At 44.3% G+C, this 20,218-nt stretch overlaps 1 protein-coding gene across 2 annotated transcripts in view; it reads right to left on the bottom strand.

Annotated features, from left to right (window-relative positions):
* The window catches only part of dnajb6b (DnaJ heat shock protein family (Hsp40) member B6b), a 51,100-nt gene extending 31,104 nt beyond the window's left edge, over positions 1 to 19,996 (bottom strand). The window contains exons 1-2 of one of the 2 annotated variants that reach the window (XM_079489732.1): positions 19,861 to 19,996; positions 5,475 to 5,589 (exon numbers count right to left, since the gene is read on the bottom strand). In XM_079489732.1, the coding sequence (XP_079345858.1) occupies positions 5,475 to 5,539 (65 nt within the window). In that variant the 5' untranslated portion in view covers positions 5,540 to 5,589; positions 19,861 to 19,996. Of the gene's footprint in view, positions 1 to 5,474; positions 5,696 to 19,860 lie in introns of those variants that run through there. The other variant, XM_079489733.1, reaches the window with a different exon arrangement.
* Between the last annotated feature and the right edge of the window lie 222 nt (positions 19,997 to 20,218).

The raw sequence follows: 20,218 nt of genomic DNA, 5'->3' as shown, positions 1-20,218 counted from the left end.
TGCCGACCTTGAAAAATAGAGCATGTCATGACAACCGTTTCAATCTGCATTCTGCAGTGCTTCTCAAATGGAACAAGTCAGCCGATTTAACCGTGGCGCTTCTCAAATCAAAATCACCTGATAAGTATCCAAGTCCCTGTTGTGATATTTAAGGAAAAACAAACACACAGCTCAAATAGTTTGATGATTTCTTTTCACGTTTAACCCATTAAAACTACGATAACATCTGTGTCATTTTAGATCAGCTATTCAAGAATAGCAGATATACAAGCTCACATCTGCACATCTTTATCATTTTTTAAATATCTTGGAACGTGTGAGAACTACTGATTTAGAAGGCATTTGTAGAATCAGGTAGAATCGGGTCTTAAAGGACCACTTCACCACTTTCCAACATCTCTTCATATAATTGGTCCTCACTAATGTTCATGATAAAACACCACCATTTTTTTCCTACTCAGTCTGTGTCTCATAGGAGGGATTGGGCAGTTCGGACACCCGTCCACCAGTGACATCATCATTAGGCAGATTTTTTTTTAAAACAAGATTTCTTTTAAAATATATTTAGATTTGTATTATCGTGAGAACGATGGCTTCAACTTTTGCATTGCAACTTTTCAGGAAAAGAAAGCCTGCCGTTTCTATTAGCTTGGATTCACCATCGATGATGTCACTGGTGGACGGGTTTCTAAACTGCCCACAGCCCTCCTATGAGACACAGACTGAGTAGGAAAAAATGGTGGTGTTTTATCATTAGTTAGGACCAATTATAGGAAGAGAAGTTGAAAAGTGGTGAAGTGGTCCTTTAAGGGTTCAGGCAAATGCTAGTGTGTGTAAAGGCAGGCTTTTACATTATAGCAGAGAAGCAGACACAGCCCAGAGGAAGACATTGAGGCACATGTAGGGTCTTTCATATACTCACTCACTCACTCACTCACTCACTCACTCACTCACTCACACACTCACACACTCACACACTCACACACTCACACACACACACACACACACACACACACACACACACACACACACACACACACACACGAGAGCAGAAATAACAAAGACAGACCTAAACTGGAGGTGGACTGTGGTCCAGCAGCCCTGCAGCAGTGTGCGCTGCATCAGCACATAGCTGCTAAAGCACAAGGCGAGCAGCAGCAGCAGCAGCCATGGCAGTGGATAGGATACCCTACCGGTACGGATGGGACTACGGGTCACTCAAAGGTCCACGGCACAATCTGTGCTGGGTATTGAATAGTCTTTGTGGTCGGATCACTTTTGTTGGAACCTATGACATTGTTGGACCGATCTAGAGAGGCCCAAATCAATGGTCCATTGAGTGAAAAGACGAGACTGGGGTTCAATACAGTATCCAGAGTGGTGGATAAATGATCAGTAAAATAAGTGACTTTGAAACCAGAAATGGATTCTTTACAAAGCAATAGCATTGTGGCGTGCTGCCAATGTTGAATATTAATTAGTCCACGTTCACTATAGTGTGGAAAGCTGGCAGAAAGGACGCCGTTTTTGAGATGAGCACAATCTATCGGCTGTATGACTAATTCGGTCTCACTGCATGCAGTGCATGTGTCCTTCACACCTCGTCTACTTTAGCCAACTATCAGTTTCCTTGGAAATAGTCTGAGTCATGATCTAAATAGATTCAATATTTATGAACACCAGTCAGAATAGACTTGGCTTAGCCAGCCAGATAACTGCTATGACTGGCTGGGGGCGCGTAAAGGTGGGCATCCTTAAAGGATGTGTGGCCGTGTGGAACAGCTGTTGTTTGGGAACACATTTCTCCGTCAGGTCTAATCCAAACGCTTCACCGCCCATCATGGAGATCTCCGTCACGTGGTCTTTTCAGTGGTTCATGATAGATCGCGCTCTTCGTCAACATATGAATGGTTGTAGGTTGTTACCCATTTTGCCCTGAGATCAGATTCTAAAAATGTCTTCTACATCCTGACAGTTTTCTGAAAAAGCTATGTTTCTATGTCAGTCGTTCTTCGATTTTTCAAAAATAGCAGACCTACAAGCTTGTAGCGCGCCACTCGGTGGCACGCTATGAGCTTGTAGATCTGCTATTTTTCAATAGCTAAAGCATAGCATAATGCTAACACCAAAAGGGGTTCCCGCCCAGAATGGGTTAAGCAACAGATACAACCGGAAGTGAGAATTTCGCCTGCCATCTGCCTCCACGTTATCAGATTTAGAAAGAAATGGCCTATAACTAAAGAACCGATGATCACGGTTACAAAATGTATTTTCCGGGGGAAAGAAAAGATGACCGTCAAAACACACAGCGGGTTTTCTTTTTTACATCCGGTTCATGTCTCGGGTCCCGGTGGGCCTTCAAAATAAGGGTCTTGACTGAAAAACACTGGTGGTTTTGGCAGAATTAATGAATTAAAATCTGGCAGTGAATGTTAACATCGGATAAGGTGTCAGTAATACATTTGCACATCATGGCCCATTGGATATGGGACGAAATTTACTTCATCACCAACTTTCATGATGATACTTAACCCATTAAAGACCAGGAAGGCATCTGTGTAATTTTAAGTGAAAAAGAGAGAATTACAGGTGGTGTGTCACTGTGGCCCCAACTCAGCATACTTAGACTCATACATACATTCCTTAACCTGTGGGCCGGCCAACAACACTAATGTCATTTGAAACAGGGCTGTGCTTCTTCTCTGCTCAATATCTAAACAGACAACCTCTGAAAACAAAACAGAGGCCACATGACACTCCGCACACGTGCAGGAACTACATGTCTGGGAGAAACAGGGGTTGGTGACTGAAGCAGGCCTGTTCCAAGGGGATGTTGTGAGGTGAACAAAGCATAATTCATAATTTGTCGCACAACATCGCTGTTGGCAAAAAAACAGATTAAACCAATGTGAAAAGGGTGCCATTTATTCTAACGCCTTGGATGGCAATTGGATGATTTGAGGCATTTTGTTCCAAAAATGTGTTTTGCAAAAATCCACCTGTTGGTGGCGCTATAACAGGCCAATGTGAAAAGGGTGGGATATATTCCTCAGCCTAGTAGGAAAGTCCGTGAAAGATTTCATGTAAATTGCACACTGCGTTCATGATTTGAGGCTTTTTGTTCAAAACGGGCCAATCCTGCAAACTTTGAAAGACAATGTTAGCCAATTAGGATGGAATATGAAATATTGGACAGATCGGTCTTGAACACATGACTATAGAGATACTGTGTATCGATTCGGGGCAGAGGTTCATTGTTGACATCCAGGGAGTGTATGTGTCGGGTTAACGGTGCCGAAGAATAGCTGGTAACAGACGGACGGACACGCACGCACGCACGCACGCACGCACGGACGGACGGACGGAGTGCAAAACATTAGCCAGGGAGCGCCAGGCCCAAAAGCTCAAGGAATAGAACCGGTGATGTCATGTCATTTTTATTTGTGTTTTCTCTATTCATTTGGTCATTAAGGTCCACAGAATGAGAGGCCTGCTCTGCCGGAAACAGTTATGGCCATTTGTGTATACCACACCATAGACAACCTATAAAGGCAACATTTTCCAAATGTCATTATGCTTGTGTGACATGTCAAACTAGTTTTACACGAAAAACACTCCTTGGTCTAAATTCGGCCGTAGGATGTTCGGCCACTAATGCTTGGAATGGATTCAGAATGATGCTACTTAAAGCATAATGACATTTGGAAAATGTTGCCTTATACAGTATACTGTAGGTTGTCTATGGTGTGGTATACAAAAATGTGCTGATGCATAACTTTTTTTTCGCGATGTTTCCAGCAGAGCAGGCCTCTCATTCTGTGGACCTTAATGACCAAATGAATAGAGAAAACACAAATAAAAAGTACGGCATGACATCACAGGTCCTCTCAAATGTTGGGCCTGTGGCTCCCCGGCTACATGCCTTCGGCCTGGTGGAGACAAAAAATGAAAACAACCGACTAAAAACAAATTACAGACTCCAACTAGAAGAAGTGCCCCTCGGGGCACAGGTCTCCACCTGGCCAGGTGGAGACCTGATTTTATCAATCCATGGATTGATAAAATCAGGTCTCCACCTGGCCAGGTGCCCCTCGGGGCACAGGTCTCCACCTGGCCAGGTGGAGACCTGATTTTATCAATCCATGGATTGATAAAATCTGGATAAAATCTGAAGGACTATGAGTGTTGCACATAAATGGGCCTCCTGGTGGTGCTCGAAAAGGCAGAATTGAAAAATGCAGGACAGATGTTTTTCCTTGGGCTTTTAGGGAATGTGCAGACTGTGCACACAATGTTTTGTGCATACAAAGTTTTATGCGGATTGCTGACTTGGCCTGTTATAGCGCCACCATGAGGCTGATTTGAAAAAAATGGCATTGCTTCCTCAGCCTAGTGGGAATATGCGTGCACAGTTTCACTGCACTCGGACCCTGCGTTCATGATTTGCAGCATTTTGTACAAAACGGGCCAGTCTTGAAAACTTTGGAAGGCAATCTTAGCCAATCAGTGTAGAATCTGAGAAATCCAACAGACTCGTCGTGGTCACATGACTACATGACTACAGAGATCATGTGTACCGATTTGCGTGAGATTTGGATGAAAGCTGTGCGACTAATGTAAACAAATGTGTTTTGCAGAAATCTGCCTCATGGTGGCGCTATAATGGGGAGATGTGGAAAATGCAGGGAAAATGGCCATGGCCTCTAGGGAGTGCGCATACAAAGTTGTACACAGATCGATGCAGTTATAGGTAAAAACAGGAATTGGCCTGTTTAGTTATAGTGCCACCGTGAGGCTGATTTGGAAAAAAATAAGTGTATAATTTCACAGAAACTGCACACTGCGTTTGTGATTTTGTTCAAAACGGACCAATCATGCGAGCTTTGGAAGGCAATCTTAGTTATGGAGATTGCGTGATGTATGGATAAAATGTGTACAAGTAATCACAGAAATGTGTTTTGCCAAAGTCGGCCTCATGGTGGCGCTATAACAGGCTGTTATTTGGGACTGAGGTTCTCCATTGGCATCCAGGGAGTGTGTGTGTGCACAGTTTGGCACCAACCGGCTTAACGGTGCCAGAGATTAGCTGGTAACGGACGGACAGACGGACTGACGGACGGACTGATGGACACACGGAGTGCAAAACATACTCTCTCCCCATGCCTTCGGCCTGGTGGAGACAATAAGTGACTATAAATTGAAAAGGCGTTATAATTAGCGAGTGACACAGCACTTTGTCGTATGGCAACGGTACGTGACAGTAAAGCGTTGTATGGCAACGGTGCGTGACAGCAAGCAAGGTTACAGGAAGAAGAGTGGTAAACTTTCTGCATTGCAGCACGCCTCACTCTTCTTGTGGTCTCTCTGTTCCGTTTACACAGCTAGAGGAGGCTATAATTAACCTATTGCATCCTTCTCGACCGGTCCTCAACACATTTCTAACAGAAACAGCAAGGGTACAAAAAAATACTCACGCTTTTTTTATGTCGTCTTGCGATGCACCTTTCTGGACCCCTAAAATGTGGTAGTAGTCCCCCATGGCTCTGTGTGTGTATGCGCTGGTGGGTTACGTTCCTGTGCAGAGGTCCACTGTGAAGAGACAAGTGTTAAGTCCTGTTATTGAGGCATACTAGTATAGGCAGACAGATGAAGCTCCAACACCAAACTGTGGCTGTGTGGGGCTGCTGAGGCCAGCCATGCGTGAGAGGTAAGACAGATACGCCTCCCCTCCCGAGGGGGGGGCGGGCATTTAGAAAGGGGAGGGGGCAACGCAGCAATACATAACAATCTAATCCACTGCACTGAATATAGAGCCTGTTTATAGAGGAGGATGGGGGGGGGGGGTCAGCTAATCTAACATTAGCCCAGTGAAATTACATAACAGTGATTGGGGGATTCAGAGCTCACCCCTGAGGCTAAGGGGGTGAAAATGTGATTTATCTTTGCCGTTTTAAAGTGCAGATCGTGGAGTCAGTCTTGTGAAGCTGCTGTGTTTTTAAGACATGACCTGGTGACGCTTCGGTTATGAATCTGGGCTTACTTGAAAACATGACAGAACATGTCTGATGGAAAAGCATTAACACGAGTTGAGTATCACTCCTCTGAAAGCAATCCCACAGTACCAAACCCATAGCCTGGCTCGCTTTTTATTCGTGTAGCCTCGACATTTTACTTTTTCATTTGAATTTCACCGACATTGACAGGCTAACACTCTGAAGCAGCTTCATTTAAAAGTACAAACGATTCCTGTGTGAGGATGTACTAAAACAGATAAAGCGATCGTGACTGCTGATTGCTGAATGAAAGAATGGCAGACTTTGCCTTGCACCACTCCCTTCCCTACAGTGAAATACAATGCAAGGATACATGAATGATGATCATAATCTCCACCGAAAAAAGGAATGTGGCTAGCCACTCAATCCATCACTTGGATTGTTTGCACTCAATAGCAGTGGTGTTTTGTAATGTACGTTGAGCTTATATAAAGAAAAATGCAGGAGTGAATAAGAGCAGAACTTCAACTCTACGGGTAGAAAGTGGTTAAAAGAACAGACGTGAAGGAACTTCCCACTTTCACTCACCATTCCCTTTCTTTATGGATCAAGGAGAGTAATTAGCTGATTAGGATCTCTCTAGTCAGGCAATATGCCAGCCAACATTGTAAAGGTCTTGACGACTGGATTTGAAATGTCGTCAAACGTTGAGCGAGAGAGCTAGATGTACATTGGTGAAGGAGGTTCTTCCCCTTCAAATGATAGGACGAAATAACAGGAAAGAGCCAGAAACTCAAAGAAATGTGGGTTCCAAATAGACTCGAGCTACTCAGCAGCATTAATAACATAGCTATTGTGACCTACCAGCCTTTGCGAACGCATGTCTTTTGTTGTCCTTCTACACAACATTCAACTCAGCCAAATACCTCACAAAGTACAACAGCAGGCCACTGCATGGATGGCGGAAATACCAGGCTATGTAGTTGCATAGTAAAATAAAATCTTGATGTCTTAAGGTCTTTCTTAAGTAAACATAAATATAAACGGCATATACTGTCTCTTCAGAATACATTATTTGTGTGCAATACCCAACTCTGCTGTTGTTATACACTTTATAAGCTTGTAAGCAGATCCTAATAATACAAAATCAGACCCGTCTGAACTGAGCGGTGCAGGCTGTGAGTGTGTGTGTGTGTGTGTGTGTGTGTGTGTGTGTGTGTGTGTGTGTGTTCAGCTCATGTGAACCCACATGAGCTGGATGGGCAATACCAGGAACCCAAGAACACCAAATGAGAAAGAAGTTACAATCAACAACAAAAGAAGACAAGCACCCATTCTGTATGCCACACTTTGTTTTGAACAAGTAGCCCTAATACTTGCTGCTTATGCTTGTTGGCTGTCATAATATTCCAGGTAACTGGCATAAGATTCATCACTTGAAATCACTGTCATTGGCTGAATAGAAAAATAAATACATAAAGAATGGATTTTACTCATGAATTCATGCAACTGCAGTAGCAGTGTGACTCTGAAGCAATCCGCTTTCACTTTCCATCTGACAGCTATACCTGTTCAAAGGTGTCAAAGGTTAGTAGTGTGTCAAAAATGAGAAATTAAGAGAGAGAGAGAGAGAGAGAGAGAGAGAGAGAGAGAGAGAGAGAGACACACACTGTAGAGTCAAAAGAGAAACCAGTTTACAGATATTCTTAAATCTAGGCACAGTGGTGTCTGTTTACTGTGGCCTTCTTATGACCTTAGACACGATTTAAACAAAGAACTCCACTGTCATTTACACAACTTGGCACTTCTAACACCAGCTAACACTCCAAAGTTAGTCAAATTAAGTAGAAAGCAAACGATTCCACTCTACACTTTTACTTTACCAAATAGTATTGCAACTCCACAGCTATGCCAGCGTTGCCATGTCTGCTTATTATAAGTGACGTTGGCCTTGTTTTTCTGTAAAGTGCTTGTAAAATATTGGTGGTTGCGGGTTGTGTTTTTTTGGGCGTGGTTTGTCAAGTGTAGTTGCTTATTTCGGCGTTTTCATAGACCTGGTTGCTTATTCCTCTCACAGAATAACACCGCACCACAGCTATGCCATTTGTCACACAGAGATAATACAAAATATAGTGGACAAGAGACAGATACAAATTACAGAATACAGAGGCAAATCACATCTTACCAATTTCACTAGGATAAACAAACCACTTAGCAGTAGTACCACTGGGAGTCCAGTTGTGTCCTGTTTGTTTGCTATTTATAACCTGTGCCCTTTCTGACTAGGGTGTGTTTATGTTATGAGGGTGTATGTGTCTGTGCGTGTGTCTGTGCGTGTGTGCGTGGGTGTGTGTGTGTGTGTGCGTGCGTGTGTGTGACTGTGCGTGCGTGCGCACGTGCGTGCGTGCGTGCGTGTGTGACGTGTGTGGATCAAGGTTGCACCAGCCAACATTTCCTGCTCCGCACTAGCTGGTGCAGGCAATAAAACCCTGGCAGGCTTGGCAGCCCTGCTTGGCAGCCCTGCTTGGCATCTCGGTCAGGGTCCAGGGTCAAACTCTCCCACACTGACCACCATACAATTTCCCTCCAATGGTCCTGCCTCTTCTCACCTTCTTTATTTTCCTCCTTCCCTGCACCTTTACCGGTAATCTCCCTTAAATTGTCTTTCCTTCACTCCCTCTCCCCTACATGCAATCACACAGCTCTGAAGAGTTACATCTCTCCCAATCCCCACTAATTTCCCCTGTGGTTCTCTACAACCTTCATTAACCCATTCAGGCCTGACCTCAAAATTAAAAAAAAAAATCTTCTAAATCCTCCAGTTTTCTGAAATAAATATTTTCACGATTTTTCAAAAATAGCAGACCTACAAGCTCGTAGCGCGCCACTCGGTGGCGCGCTATGAGCTTGTAGATCTGCTATTTTTCAATAGCTAAATTATAACATAATGTTTAAAACACCAAAAGGGGTTCCCGCCCCCAAAATGGGTTAAGCCCTCGACTCATCATGATATCGGTTCATCCCCAATGCTCAACTAATATTACTGACCTTCTCACCCGCCGCCCAGTGCCCACTCGCCTGACGCCTGTGTTTGCTGGTGGTTTTGTGCACACCACCATGTGTGCACGTTGTGTATGCACATGTAGCCGTGCATAACCGTGTAGAATCAGAAAGCTGATCCAGAACTACAGGATGCCCAGTTTTCACTCGCTGCAAATCATGACTGAGTGAGCAAGTTGAGCAACCAATGTTTGTCATTCAAACCCAGTGAGAGGACAGACCAGGCTGTGGGCTCTGCTATTTTTGAATAGCCAACGCAAGACTCTATAATGTATAAAATGACAATGAAATGGCCGGTTTTAATAGCTTAAGCCTGCGTTAAGTACCACACAGACCTTACAGAAATGTAACCCAAAAGTCAAAATTTAAAAGTCCATTTAAAAACCTCATTGACTTTGGGGACAGAACCAAGGTATATTAAATGGAGGTAAGGTCACCGATGTCATTTTCGCTATCATGCAATTCCAGACGGCAGATTCGTCGCACCATTGGAGCCAAACTGCACCCGGAAGTTCGGCAGAATGCACTGGAGTCAATGAGAGCTCTGTGACCAGCTCATGAACACGACATGACTGAGATCTTTTGTAAAGTAATCACTTCTGGCAAATAACAGAAGACATGTAACACATTATTGTCTGCTGTGTTGCTTTTCGATTTGTACACTGTGTAATTTTATAGAGGTATCTAAAGAGCAAAAAGTACGTTTCTGAACGTGCCAAGTATCGCGAGACTGCCCACCGTTTCCTGTCTGGCAGCCAAATCTCGTGAGAACCCGGAACAGAAACGATACCTGCTGCTGTTTAAATCCTCAAATAAAATGATGTACTGTGCACATCGAAAAGCAACTGATTAGAAAACAAACTGTGATATGTCTTCTTTCATGTGCCTGAACCGATTATATGACAAGCGTGATTTCTTTCTACGTCCGTGATTAGACATGGTAACGCCCCGCCTGCCTCTGAGGTGGTGGAAAACCTGGGTGAGGCGAGGCGAGGAAATACATAAATAATACAAGAGAATGACAGCTTGGCACGCGCGACAGTAACTTTTATTTTTTGTAGAAGAGGCAAACTAATATTGTTTATGCCGCTGGCCTGTTTATTTGCATACATCTACATGTGTAAACTTGAAACATTATTGTACTGTAAAAGGTCTCTTTTCCCTTGATCTTTATCTTTTTAGTATTAGTACTATTAGACAGCGATATCAAATCATAGTTGTTCAATCAATTATTAAATCAAAGCAAACGGTACAAACAATATTGGTTTGCCTCTTCTACAAAAATTAAAGTTACAAGTTACTGTCGCGTGTTGCCATTCTCTTGTATTATTTCCCACCACGGAGTACCCTTGCATCTCGGAGGACAGGCAAGACGGGCAGTGTCGGTAGGCCAATCAGAGGCAGGCGGGGCGTTACCATGTCTAATCACGGACGTAGAAAGAAATCACGCATATGACAAAGGTCTCAATGGTGCATAAATACTGTTTGTTATGAGCTGGTCCAGCCGGCTCCATTCACTGCTTTGTATACATGTCACTGCCGGTGCGAGATTTGGCTCCCATGAAAGTGTCCTGGCGCTGCACAGTCACGTGACCATGTCACTTCCTTCTCTAATTTTCCTTGGACAGAACCAGGAAGTGAACAATGCAAATCCAACTTTATCACTCAATTGCCAGAATATCAGAATAGGGCATATCTGTGCCCTGGATATGTTTTAGCCATTCAGGCATTTTACATGTCAGCCTTTGGATTCAGTATAAGCATGCTTGTCACAAGCATGTCACAAGGCTTTCACTGCAGCCAAACAGCCCATGGGAATACATGAATTCACCATGGTGAGATAATTATCTAAATGAGTTAGTTAGTTAGTTCTGCGAGAGTGAGGTGTCTAGCCAACACCAACTCGGGATTCCTGGATCGCTGCCCTCCACAATTTCCTATCCAACATCAGGTTCTTGAGTTCTGCAGTGTTGTCAGCCAAGTTGTCGCGCCACAGCACGTCTACATAGGTGGTACACTTCTTTCCCCTCCTGGCTTTGCCCTGGGTTGGCTCCCATAGGGTCAATTTACTTGCCTCAAGTTCTGGGTGCCTAGCCTCATCCTTCTCTCTCGGACTTTGTCCGTGACCCGTGGTAGGTCCCCATAGAGGTCCACATTTCTGATGTGGTCTGTCCATGTGACACCTAGTGCCATTCGTAGCATTCTTGTGTAGACTCCATCCAGGGCTTTTTCCTGTTGTATTGTAAGGGTCCATGTCTCTGCCCCATACAGCAGTACTGACTCCACAGTAGCTATGAACAGCCGTCTCTTAAGGTCTTCTACCATATCTGATTTCCACACACTCCTCATCCCGTGCAAGGCTTTCCAGGCAAGTGCTCTCCGAACCTTCAGATCCTGTTCAGTTAAGGCAGTCCAGGCCCGATGTATTTGAAGTCCTCGACTCGCTCGAGCACCGACCCGTCTGCAGTGGCAATGGTTTTGTCCTCAGTGTTGACTGTCATTGTCTCCACCAGGCCGAAGGCATGGGGAGAGAGTATGTTTTGCACTCCGTCCGTCCGTCCGTGTGTCCGTCCGTCCGTATGTCCGTCCGTGTGTCCGTCTGTGAACAGCTAATCTCCGGCACTGTTAACCCGGTCGATGCCACATTTTGCACACACACTCCCTGGATGCCAACGATGAACCTCTGCCCCAAAATTTCCAGAACGGCCTGTTATAGCGCCACCAGGAGGCCGCTTTGTGCAAAACAAGTTTTTGGACAGTACACCTACAGATTTTGTCCAAACATCACGCAAATTGTTACACAGTCTCTCTAGAGCCATTCAACCAAACGGGTCTTTCAGATTTCTCAGACTCCATCCTGATTGGCTAAGATTGGCTTCCAAAGTTCGCAGGAGTGTTCAGTGTCAAACAAAATGCTGCAAATCATGAACACATTGTGTGATTTCCGTGAAATTGCGCACGCACATTCCCACTAGGCCGAGGAAGAAATGCCACGTGAACATTTTCAACTCAGCCTCATGGTGGCGCTATAACTGGCCGAAAAGTGTTTTTACCTCCAACTGCACGGATTTGTGGATAACTTTGTATGCCAACTCCCTAGAGGCCAAGGAAAAACCTTTCCCTGGATTTTTTCACATCTGTTCTTTATAGCGCCACAAGGGGCCGACATATGTAAAACACATTTTCTAATATTACTCCTTCAGATGTTATCCAAATTTCACGCAAATCGGTACACATGCTCTCCATAGTCATGTAATCCACCTTCATTGCCTACGATTGGCTTCTAAACTTTTCAGGAGTAGCCCGCTTGGTACCCGTTTTGTACAAATCGCCACAACTACTCAACGCAGCGTCCGATTTCGGTGAAACTGTGCATGCATATTCCCACTAGGTTGAGGAAAAAATGCCACTTGACAGTTTTCAAATCAGCCTCATGGTGGCGCTACAACAGGCCAAGCTGTGTCACACACACACACACACACACACACACACACACACACACACACACACACACACACACACACACACACACACACACACACACACACACACACACACACACACAAAACATGATTATATTACTCCTAAACATTTTGCCAAACATCACACACAATCCTATCCTCCTGGTGGAGACCTGTGCCCAGAAGGGCACTTTTTCTAGTTAACATTGCTTTTACAATATAAATTGGGGTCCCAGAGATGACCATATCATGAAATGAGGGTCTGTCAAACTGTGGGTCCTTGAAATTAAAATGGTTGAGTATCACTGCTAGAGCCAAGTTACGCATGGAGAACGGCCCGAGGCCCAGATTAGGCTTCTAGATGAGTTGAGCCTCACACCTGTTGATCTCCTGTGATAAACTAGGGCTGGACAAAGAAAATTAACGCCGTGGCCCTGTGGGTAGATTAACAGAGGGATTTAATTGTTTAAATGGAACCTCAGTGTAAACATTCTTATCATGGTCAGCTGTTGACCCAGCCCATCAGCATACAACTGGCTGCAGGGTTCTTTGACCATTTTGCCAGGCTCGGTCACATTTGTCCCTGTATATGCGCATGCTTAAAGTGAATGGCACATCGAGTGGCAAAGCAACAGGCAAAGTGAGTTTAACATTGTTTAATGTTGTTTAATGCAATCAGATGGGGCTTTTCGGTTTGGATGCATATGGGCTGTCAAGGCCAGAAAGTAGTTTGCCACTCAGTAGGCATTCTTGCATAACTGGGTTTGATGATGATGTCACGTGCATACCCTCTATTGCAATGCGTTAACTTGTGAGGTTTATTGTCTCCACCAGGCCGAAGGCATGGGGAGAGAGTATGTTTTGCACTCCGTCCGTGTGTGTGTGTCCGTCCTTCCGTCCGTCTGTTACCAGCTAATCTCTGGCACCGTTAACCCGGTCGATGCCAAACTTTGCACACACACTCCCTGGATGCCAACGATGAACCTCTGCCCCACATTTTCCAGAACGGCCTGTTATAGCGCCACCATGAGGCAGCTTTTCACATGTTTTACCTAAAACTGCACCGATCTGCGTGAAACGTTGCATGCACACTCCCTAGAGGCCAAGGACAAACCTTTGACCTGCATTTTCCGCATCTGCCTTTTATAGCGCCACCAGGAGGCCGACTTTTGTAAAACACATTTTTTGATATTACTCCTTCAGATTCTGTCTAAAAATCTCACAAATCGTTACACAGTATCTCTATAGTCATGTGCTCAAGTCGGATCTGTCCGATATTCCATATTCCATCCTAATTGGCTATAATTGGCTTTCACAGTTTGCAAGATTGCCCCGTTTTGAACAAAAGCCTCAAATCATGAACGCAGCGTGCAATTTACGTGAAATCTTTCACACATTTTCTTACTAGGCTGAGGAATATATCCCACCCTTTTCACATTGGCCTGTTATAGCGCCACCAACAGGTTGATTTTTGCAAAACACATTTTTGGAACAAAATGCTTCAAATCATCCAATTGCCATCAAAGGCGTATGAAGAAATGGCACCCTTTTCACATTGGCCTATTATAGCGCCACCAGGAGGCCACAACCTGACATGGCTTGGTGGAGACCTGTGCCCCGAGGGGCACTTTTTCTAGTTACCTTTGTTTTCTTGGCATTGAGGCCGAACTTCCTGTACTCCTTGTCTACTGCCAGTAGTAGCTCCCTTCCTTTCTCGACTGTATCCGAGATTAGGGCGATGTCTTCTGCATAGTCGAGGTCAGTGACCATGATGGGGTGTACTCGCCTTGACTTCCTCGGGACCAGAGTGAACCCCAGTGCCTCCTCTCTGCCATTGATTGCAAGTCTCAGTGCATGATCCATCACTACAACGAACAGGAAGGGGGCAAGAGTGTCACCCTGTAGGACGCCTGCTAGAATCTCAAATTCTTTGGTGTCACCGTCACAGGTTTGGACCTTGGCTCGAGTCTGCTCAGACCCTAGTTAACTAGCTGGTTGCAAAGGCAGAGATGATGATGGCATTCTCACTGACAGTAGTGTCAGTGTATTGCATTCAGTGTGCTGCATTGAGGGGTGACAAGTAGTGTACAGAATTGTACACAGCAAGAGTCTGACCACACAGCTTACCAGAAGCACTGCCCTCTCACCGACAGAATTGAACAACTAACAGTTTCAGACAAGCTGAACAGCATATTAAAGACATAAGTCTTTTTTGAGCGGTGCCTAACTCCTAGCTCCAATGAACATCTGTGTGTCTGTATGTATGTCCCTATGTATGTACTGTATGTACACACGCACACACACAGCCTGCGGGTCTGATTTTTAAACTCGGGCTACTTTATTAAGTGTCCCCAAAAGTATATTATTGTTTTATGCCTTTTCTTAGCATCAAAGTATTGGTTCAGGCACCATTTGGGCACCGGCACAATTAAAAAAGGACCAGTTAAGCACCGGTATCGGATGAAACCCAAATTATACCCAAATCATTGCTGTGATTAGTTGAGAAGCGCAGAGGGATCGCTCATCAGTGCACCATGGGCAGCTCATGGCGGGTATTCGCTCACCTAGCAGCGTTGTGTTCTGGCGCACCTTGTGAGCCTCATACACACAATACTGAGTGATGCGGAATGAGAACTCCTCAAAACAGCAGGTTTTGGAATAGTTTATATACATGCAAATGTATGGTTGTGGGGGCCGCGCCCCACAACACAGAGACACAGGGCAGGGGGAGTGTGCACTGCACACTCCCAGAACAGACACTCCTTCAGTGATTCAGTAATGTGACAATATACCCCACGCAGGCACCACCTGATGCATGCACATGTGCAGCTGTGCACACACACCAGACACAGAGGCAGGCAGAGAGCCACAGTTTGACATCAGTGCCTCAGACAGTGTAAGAATTATGGAGCATGCCTTCTGGTACTAGTTGATCATGCTGTGAAAAAGACCATTATGTAAGTAACACGTCCTGCATTACGTGCAATAATATAATTCCTGACGTCCAGTCAGTGCTGCTATGCCAAACAGTTGCATTTACTCAGCCACTCTGTAACTCTGAATGGCAAATGCGTTACATTTTGAAACTTTAACTATAACTTTCCTTTATAATGGAAGTCAATGGGGCTGTGACGAATCAGAATTTGGAGTCATACAGTAAGTCAAAGATATGTTTGTGACCGCAGGTCGTATTTACTATGAAATAGTTTTTTGTCCACCAATGTATTACTCAAAATCCCCATACATGGGAAAGCCCCCATATATGGTGACCAGGTCTCATGACATCACGTGACATTATCAGGGATGGAGATTAAGCCCAATTAAGCCCATATATGGAGATCAAACCCTTAGATCTCCATATGGATATATGTCAGAACCTATTATGACATTCCAAATGTTGATCCTTCCCCATCCATCCCTCCTCTTCGATGTCTCCCTTTTGACTGATACCTGACCATTCAAACTCTAGACGGGCCTGCCCCATCCATATGTTGATCTGACCCCCCATGCAAAAGTGCAGGATGGCGGTCATAGCGCTGTCACAGTAATGTCATTTTGGGAGTGTAGCCAAATGGACCCACGCATTCCATGTTGTGGTCTCGAAGCACTGCATGACAGTGCATGTGTTGGCGCTAACGCACGTAACGTCGTGGCTGCTAATTCCCCCGTCCCGGGCTGAATGGGACTCGAACAACCCTGTTGTATTTGTCTGGCATGGCGAAGGAGGTGGTGGAGGAGAGGAGTGTGTCACCCGCGTAGTTAAAAGTTATATCGAGTGATGTACGAGCAGTTTAAAGTTGCAAATAACTTTGGCATGGCTTTGTAGATTGCGGTGGTGGTAGAAAGAAGCAGGAGAGAAGTGGTAGGCGGCCGTGTTGTTCCGAAATTCCTTGAGACAGGACAACGGCGCGTGCAGGCGTTAAGCTGCGAGCTGCCCGTCTGCCACGCACCCCCCAGAAATGTTCCCCGTGTGGCTCTGCTGCGAGACGCTGTGCAATTCCAAAAGGGGAGGTGCCGGTGTGGTGGGTATGGCAAGGGGAGTGTTGTACGGAAAACCATGACCCATACATTAATCTGTGTCCCTCCCAACATGCATTTCACTTGTGACGCGTGATCTGCGCGGGAAGATGGCAGGTGCTAGGAGTCGAAAATGAAGTAGATTAAAATAGTAGAAGCAAATGGTTATGGTTCGTGCCTGCAAGCATTGGACATTGAGGCTGGAGGACAGGGCTGTGCGGCACTAGGTTCCTTGAGGCTGTCCATGCACCGTGGCGACGTGGCGTTGTGAGATGGGCCCCAAACTGCCAAAGCGAGCAGCAGTCTTGCTCTGTGCTAAGGAAGTGCTTAGACATTTTTAATATAGATTTATTTTTTGCGACAGCTTTTCTTAAATGTAGAATAGATTCCAGGCACTGTCCAAGATCACAAAATAAAATATTATAGAATAATTAATAACATAAGATGATTATTATTTAGAAAGTAAGTGTGACCTAAGGATAACTATAAATAGTTCACCGTCCCTGTGTTTAAGGAAGTGGTTTCAGGTCTGACTGGGTGAGTCAGCCAGTGCCCAAGGACATGACAACCCCTCTACAAGCTGCCATCGACCAAAGCATGTCCCCCAACTGCCTCCAGGTACATACCAACACCTGACACCGAAGATAAAAGCTGACACAATTAAAACACGCAGATGTCTCAGTCTGATGGCAGAACAGAACACAAACTAATATTAAGCATGCACTTGGCCTTGAAAACAAAACATGCTTTTATAGACCAAGGTCTAATCTGTGGTCTGCTTCTATGGGACCTGCGAAGACAGCTTATGTGCAAACCATTGAAATTCACTGAACAGAAGGAATGTGGTTTGTCGCCTAATAAATAAAAACAAAAACAACAACTGATCATTGTTTAACCTAAACTGTGCCACCTTGCATACACAGTGGCAGCAGGCCTACACAAACACCAGACATCTGACCCAGTGGGTTTGTGGAGTACAGAATGTAAACTATGCCATTCTCATGGCACATTCATGCTCTATTTACTAACAGGGGGGTTCTCTCTCTCTCTCTGCGGTGTGTGTGTGTGTGTGTGTGTGTGTGTGTGTGTGTGTGTGTTTTCTGTCTTTGGGTCTATCTTGAAAACCACGGGTCTTAATTATTATAGTGCATAAGATCGCCACAAGTCACTGCAGTCACTAGACAATAAGTTACTATGTTCTACACTACAGTGACGTTTGTAATCTGGTTTCTATCACTGTATACCGAAACCAAGACCAAAATGTTATGTTCTTTTTTTTATGATAATAACTGCCCTCATTGGTAAACATAACGAGCCGGACATAAGTTTTATAACAAGACAGAGATAAATAAGACAGCATGTGCTTGCTTATCTAAGCTGTTTCCTTGTTATCTTTTTGGTAACACATGTCTTATAGCCTATTAGTTTACAAAGCTAGTCATTGGCATTGCTAAGTTTAAAGGGATATTTAACTTTCAAAAAGACTTTGGCCTGATCTACTCAGGTTTATGTGAATACCCCAGACAGTTTTTAAGTTGCTTGATTCAGTATTTAGTAGGAGCTTAACCATATAGTAGTAACTGCATCGAAAAATAGATTTTAATTTGTAAACTACAACATTGACTTTGTATCGTACCGTATCGTTTTGCAATGCAAATAATCGCGTATTGAATCGTTTTGCAATGCAAATAATTGATTGTATCAATACTAAGTACTTGTGTGTTGTATTTAGAGATTTTAAGAAGAAAAAAGAAAAGGGGGGGTTTAATTACTTTCCTATTCAATATCTCTACACTTGGTCTATTGATAAATGTGTGTATTCTCTGTGTTCATGTCAAGGTACGGGTTTGTCTACATGCGTTCAAATATAATGTATGTGTATTTGCCAGAGAATCACCGTTTACTTATTTATATTCACTAGAGCGGTGCCCATGTCAGAACAGGCCAGATCCATATGGAGATATAGAGGTGATCAGGTCCAGAGCCCGGGCAGAGGCTTTTGTGCTGGTTCTGGACAACCGGAAATGCAGAGTACCCGTTCCACCCATCTGTCTGTGTCCCTTTTATTCCCATATATGGAGATTTCTGTATGTGTCTCTCTGTGTTCCTTTTTCCTATATATGGAGCTCTGTGTCAGGCAGGCATGCCCAAATACGGTGTGCCAGCTATGGACCCTGGGCAGGGGCCCTGTCAGGATTCCGGGCAGGGGCCCTGTCAGGATTCCGGGCAGAGGCCGTTTTGGGGTTGTTTTGGGGCGGTTCAGTAAATGAAAAACCACGGAGGAGTAGGACAATATCAGTCATCAGGAAATAAAAGACCAAGATGAATCTATCATGGTCAAAATGGAGTTTGAAGTTACAATGGGGTTGTATAGGAATGGGGCGGCCGGGGCAGCTACAATTAATTTCAAATATCTAAATAACCTAAAAACTGTCTGAGGTGTTCGATAAACTGCCTGAGTAGACGATAAAATGACCAAAAGTTTTTTTGAAAGTGAATCACATTTTCATTCAGAAAGCTGAAAATGTTTGTTTCCGTCTCCCAGCTGGTTACCAAACGACAGCCCTCAAAGTAATAAACTCTAGACTTCTGCTGCTGTACAAACCGAGATCTGTGTGTCATCATGAAGCAAGTTAGTTCAACTGTAATTAGCAGAGATAATGCAAAATACCACCTGCAGGTGGGGTGGTATGCGCCTACAGGGCACATTAGCTAGTCTGTTACAGAATGTTCCAGAAAATTAGTAGTCTAGTAGATAATTTTCTGGAACATTCTGTAAGAGTTTGCTGTGTAGGCAGTGTACGTTCTGTACATACAGAAACAGAGACAAAAAGATTAACCTACCCAGCCTTTTGCCGTCTATTTTGCAAGACCATATTCCTTTCTTAGACGCTGGCATAATGTAATTTGCTAACAAGGTGAATATGTCATCTGGTCAACATGATTTATTTGGGTGATACAGTGTTGGAAGTCAAAGTATCTAGTTGTACTACTAAAGTTTAACGTGTAGGCTAACTGGAACAATGCAGCATGCAATGTAGCAAACGTCGCCTAGACAAAACGATAGAAACGATAACTTATTGATTTTCTTATTCATGATATATATTATATATATCGTCTTTGACGCGCCAGCAGTGTCCAAGAAAGATGCTACCATGCGTGGCCATGACGACAGCCATCACCACCACTGAGACCAGAGGTTGATGATGTGGAGTCACACCGTGGGCTATGCGACGCTTGGACGTCCTCAACGGTCGGGGGGTGAAATGACACCTTTACATTTGTAAAACGATACCTAGTTATTCCGGTCTTCACTGAAGGTCACCCACCTTTTCAGAGGATGAAATGTCCCGTGTGACCTCTGGGATATTTGTACCCCTCTGTTTCTTGTTGATATTTTCTCCGCACGTGCCCAAAGAAGTAGATAAACTGCTGGGGCTGTTCAGCTGTGTTGTCTCTGGTGCGTTGTCCTTGTTCTGTAGCGTCAAGTCGGACGAGCGTGCACAGTTAACTTCTGGTCTGCGATTTCAAAATAAAACTTAAGTTAACAAAATATTTTTTTGATTTATAATGACAAAGAAAATGTAGAGATGTTAAATTGCTGTTCATCCTAAAATGAAAGTTTATATTACAAAATGTTTTTAATTCATATATTTTTGTGTAGGCTACTTTGAGAGTTGTGGGGAT

The sequence above is a fragment of the Electrona antarctica genome, assembly GCF_951216825.1.
Source record: "Electrona antarctica genome assembly, chromosome: 20".
Lineage (NCBI taxonomy): Eukaryota > Metazoa > Chordata > Actinopteri > Myctophiformes > Myctophidae > Electrona > Electrona antarctica.
The sequence above is the reverse complement of the archived record's forward strand: the minus strand, read 5'-3'. Positions and strand labels throughout refer to the sequence as shown.